This window comes from Stegastes partitus, unplaced genomic scaffold (genome assembly GCF_000690725.1).
Source record: "Stegastes partitus isolate 25-593 unplaced genomic scaffold, Stegastes_partitus-1.0.2 Scaffold2010, whole genome shotgun sequence".
Lineage (NCBI taxonomy): Eukaryota > Metazoa > Chordata > Actinopteri > Pomacentridae > Stegastes > Stegastes partitus.
Genome location: NW_007579741.1, coordinates 1 through 4,972, shown reverse-complemented (window position 1 = coordinate 4,972; position 4,972 = coordinate 1). Strand labels below are relative to the sequence as shown.

Genomic DNA, 4,972 nt, shown 5'->3' with positions numbered 1-4,972 from the left:
AAATACTCAACACTGAGAGGCTGCGATCAGTGAGCGCGCTCAGAAGACTGTTTACAAAAGGAAGTATCAAATATCAGCGTATTGGTTATTGATTAATTGACTTATCAGTTGTACTTTATACAGACCTCTTTGCTGTTGATATTCAGCTCTTCATGATGAATGGAGACATTTTTAATACCGTCCCTTTATTTAGTTCGTCCCACTGTGTTAACACAACTCTCCAGCTCACGCCTCGTTGGGCTTCATTCAAAAAACGGACTTTTACAGACATGTTTCAGTAATTTAGCCTCGGTTTAGCTGCTTGTACACGAGAAACCAAAGCATTTTAAAGTGCTTTTGCTGTGATTATACGTCAGTAATGAGCATTCGTGTACGTTTAAAAACCCTCAGGTTTCCTGTTTGAGCTCAGAGGGATCAGGAATAACTGACAGATTAACACGTTTCGCTGGAGAAGCCTGGAGTTATCTACAGGTTTGCATTTTCTGACTGCTTTCTTCTTGCTCCTCCTCCTCTGTCTGGCTTTCTCTTCCAGGTTTCAGGTGAAGTTTTTCTACCTCACTCAGCTGGCCTACTGGCTCCACGCCTTGCCAGAGCTCTACTTCCAGAAAGTACGCAAGGTCAGTAGGGAGGCCCTGGGAACTGGAGGAGGGCGACCAGATAAGCGCTGGCTGTTCTTATTTCTGCGCTGGAGGGCTCGTGCATGTTCTGTGTCGGACGAAAGACTTTAAGATTTGAAAATTGTGCTTGTTTTTTTTCAGGAGGAGATTTCTCGTCAGCTCCAGTACATCTGCCTGTATCTCCTGCACATCTCTGCAGCCTATTTGTTAAAGTAAGCATCCAGCACAACGACCTTTTGCTAATTCAAATGCATCCAGAGGAGGAAAGGAAACACTCTGAAGTTCAACTCAGCGGCTCTGCTTTTCTTTTCTCGCCTAATCTGTCGCCTCGTCCTCTCCTTTCTTTCTTTCTTTCTTGTTTTTGTTGCCGTGCAGCTTGAGTCGAGTGGGTCTGGTGCTTCTCTTCCTTCAGTATGTGTCAGAACTGGGTTTCCACATCGCCAGGCTCTTGTACTTCACTGACGAGAATCATCAGAAAATGTAAGTAATCCCAACCTTTAAAAATCCCAGATCCTGACTTCTATGTGCTGCCTTGTTAGGAGCTGATGGCCTCTTTCTTTTCGCTGCGTGTCAGGTTTGATCTGTGGGCGGTCAGCTTCGTGTTTACACGCATGGCTACGCTGACCCTGATGTTCTTGGCCGTGGGCTTCGGTTTGGCTCGCGCCGACAATCAGGGGCTGGACTTGGAGATGGGCAACTTCAACACTGTGCTGATAAGGTGAGGTCTCACCTGGTCATTCAGGAGCGAGGAGAGAAGTGACCAACGTCCAGCGTCTGTGTAATGATTCATTCTCTGACGCTGCAGCTACTGCAGAACAACCCCAGCGTGTAATTACACTTTGTGCCCATAAAAAAGTGTTGATGCTTTTTTCACATTTTATAGTCCCACATCATCAGAAAATTACTTTTCAAAGTAAAAGCATGCAGGGTGATGAACCCCTGCACACCAAACAGATTCTGCCGGGTTTTCCTCTGATCACATTTTTACTCACTGTAGGTTCATTTTATACTGAAAGTCCTGCAACAGACAACCACGGCTACAAGTAGAGAGAACTCAGAAGTGTTTTTTGTGCAGTACGACAAAGTCATAACGCCACAAATCATAAAACATCAGCAGGTACACACAAGTGTCAACAGGTGCTGCCAACCCTGAATATTGTCTCTACGCACTACAGTCGTCCTCAGATGTCTTCACACCCCTTCAATTAAAGAAAATTCACAACAGTCACTCAAATAACTAGAAACTGAAAAAAGTAATAATAAATAAAAATGTGCAAAATTATAATTTAGTAAAATAAGACGTTGCTTTTGAATTGTGGTTGAAAATAATATTTTTTAAAAAAAGAAACAAACTGTCCTGGACCAATGAGAGGCCTTTGCTGATGAGCAGTGAAATCCAAACACCTGTCAACAGGTGAGAAGTCTGACTGAGAGTTACAGGAAACACCTGATTGGCTCAGAGGGTTGTTCAAGAAAATATTACTTTATGGGTCCCATCATGCTATTTTTTTATTTTTATTTTTTTTTAAATATTTCTGCTGAACCACAATTCAAAAAGCAACATCATGATTTTCATAAAATTTTTATTTATTATTACTTTTGTCAATTTCGACTTATTTCAGCTGTTTGTTTCCTTCTTTAATGGGAGGCTGTGAACACATCTGAGCACGACTGTATGTACCTCTACCTCATTACGTGCAAACACAGCCTGCAGTAAAGACGAGAAGTCGTAAAAGTTTTGCCGTGTGGTGGCTCGTTTTTCACTCCAATATGAAGTCGTGCTCCTCTGTGGAAGCAGCACAGCTCTGACTGGAATAGAATAGAATAGAATAAACCTTTATTGATCCCTTCGGTGTAAACCTCAGGGAAATTGTTGGAATAGAAGTGGAAATATAAATATGAAATATAATATATATATATAAGAAATATAAAATGAAATAGGCTAGAAGTACAGAGAGCTCCAAAAATTCCCTCTGTGCAGTATAAAGACGCTGTAATGCCAAAATTATTAAATAATAAAAAATAAAATAAAGTTTAGCCAAACAGTCCTGAACCGCTTTGTCGTTGGTCACAGCTGAGTAACTCGTGGTTATTTAGTTCCTGAGGATCGGTTCTGTTCTTTACAGAATCGGGTTCCTGCCAATGGTTTGTGTCCTGCAGGTTTTTTAAACGAGGCATGTAGCATACAGCGATTCTGGTGTAAGAACATAAATATTCAGATTAGATTTCAGAACAGAACATCACACATGATGAGTTAAAGGACTGAACTGTGAACATCAGATGATCCTTTTGGTTTTCTGGCTCCGTTAGTGACAGTTTTGGTCATTTTATTATTATTTTTCCCGACACCTTTCCAACCAGCTGGCAGATTTTGGGGTTCAGAGGGTCAAACAGGATTCAGGTAGTAACAACTGCAATGTGACAATCTGAATTATTTTGGGGGGATTTCTGAAGCTTTAGTAAGTTTTGATTTATTTTTTGACTTCACTCCTAATTTCAGTGATTTATAGCCATATTTTTAACGCAGTAGAAGTGGTTACAGATGGTCACAAGCAGAGCAAAATAAACTGTTAACACATTAGAAGAATCCTTCAGGCCTTATTTTACACCCGTACAACAAGAACACACTGCGGTTTTTAGTTTTGTAATTTGGCACATGGTTTCAGGCCCGTTTTCCAAAACACACAATAGCACTAATCTTCTTGCCTTTCTTGGGCCTCATCAGGATGACGGTTCTGCTGCTGGTATGTTTGACCCAATCTTGGCTACTCTGGAAGTTTATCCGCTTCCAGCTGAGACGCTGGAGGGAGTTCAGACACGAACAGGCTGTTCGCAAGAAGGCTGCCACAAAACAACCCCTACGGCCACTAAAGAGAGACTCACGTGAGTTTCACTGCACGCCCAAACCGGTTTCATAATTCATTGATGTTATCTATTAAATAGTCACAGTAGTGTAATCATGACCGAGGCACACATTTGGATTTATTTTTGTCGTCTCGTTTGACGTGACTTCTCTCTTCTCTCTCCCCGACAGTTGGTCACCACGAAAACGGAGTTCTTAAAGCTGAGAACGGAGCCTCCCCTCGGACAAAAAAGCTCAAATCCCCTTAAGATAGCACACTGACTGGCCTGAACGGTGGCCTTAGCCCCGGCTGAGGTTTCTCATCAGCACAACAGCGAAGCCGGCGGCCGCTGGGCCACCCCGCTTCTGGCTGAGTATGTCCTGAGACGTCACAGGGACTACGGACTTAGGTTTGAATGCTGGAAAACGAAAATCCAAGGAAACCCCTTGAGCCCGACAGACATTTACTCTTCTCATCATATCAGTATTTTTTTATACATCCACGCCGCCTGCTATTCCACACTAAGGCACACCATTGTATGCAGTGATTAAAAAAGTAAATTGAACACCGTGTGCGGCACATGTTCAGTGTGCGTGTCCATGTTGAATGTGTTGATGCATATCCTCATACATAAGTACTGTACTGGTTGTAGTGTTGTTAGATATTGCAGCTCTTGCCATTGAGCCAGCTTTGCTTGTTTTCTCTTCTGGTCCATTGGAGCAGAAAAGCGTTACTGATGACATGGTATGATACGAGCTTACTGTCTAAAATTGTACATTTGTCACTGGTCACTTAACAGATATGCACCAAGTATGTATGTTGGATATTACCGCATGCCATTCCATGTTTTGTTTTGTTTTGTTTTGTTTTTTCCTTTTGTTAATTACTTTATTAAATAATGCAATTTTCTGAAATCACTCGTAGGATTATCTGTTGCCGCTGTGGTTGTTTTTCTACTTCCTTTCTCCAAATTTACCATCCAGCAACACAAAGGGACAGACGAAGGTTTCTGCTCAGACCAGCGGCTTGTTTAGCATCAACGGTTAAAGCGAGTCTTTGCACTGCGGGGGAGAACAAACATGCAGGAACAGGGAGGCCATGCAAAACCCACAGAGGGGGCAAGCTGACCAGCAGATACGAGTTCAGAACCTTCTAGCTAGGTGAGGCAACAGAGCTAAAAAGTGCATCACAGGGCCGCCTCTCTACAAGCACCGTTCTCATTTGGTGCCATTTTTAGTTTTCATATTCTTCTATCTTGCAGGAGCATGAGAAGTGCTTCCACTGCCATTCTGTAAACAGACAAATGAATCAGTGTAGAACGGACTGAGGCTCATTTTAGCTTGTTAAAAAGGCGTTTGGTGGGATTTCCTGCTTTGGGGGCACAGATTTGAGATAAAACTAGTTACAGGTGAACCCCTGGCGTATGTACAGTGAAGGGGTGTGTTGACATTAAGCAGAATATTTTTGCTGAAAAGTGGCCATTTTTGGCCATTTTCTAAATCGAACTCCTCC

General features: G+C 42.4%; 1 protein-coding gene across 1 annotated transcript in view; it reads left to right on the top strand.

The window, feature by feature from the left end:
- The window catches only part of tram2 (translocation associated membrane protein 2), a 10,353-nt gene extending 5,976 nt beyond the window's left edge, over nt 1-4,377 (top strand). The window contains exons 6-11 of the mRNA XM_008303456.1: nt 533-617; nt 759-829; nt 993-1,097; nt 1,192-1,335; nt 3,343-3,500; nt 3,652-4,377. Coding sequence (XP_008301678.1) covers nt 533-617; nt 759-829; nt 993-1,097; nt 1,192-1,335; nt 3,343-3,500; nt 3,652-3,728 — 640 coding nt within the window. The 3' untranslated portion in view covers nt 3,729-4,377. The remainder of the gene's footprint in view (nt 1-532; nt 618-758; nt 830-992; nt 1,098-1,191; nt 1,336-3,342; nt 3,501-3,651) is intronic.
- Nucleotides 4,378-4,972: the final 595 nt, after the last annotated feature.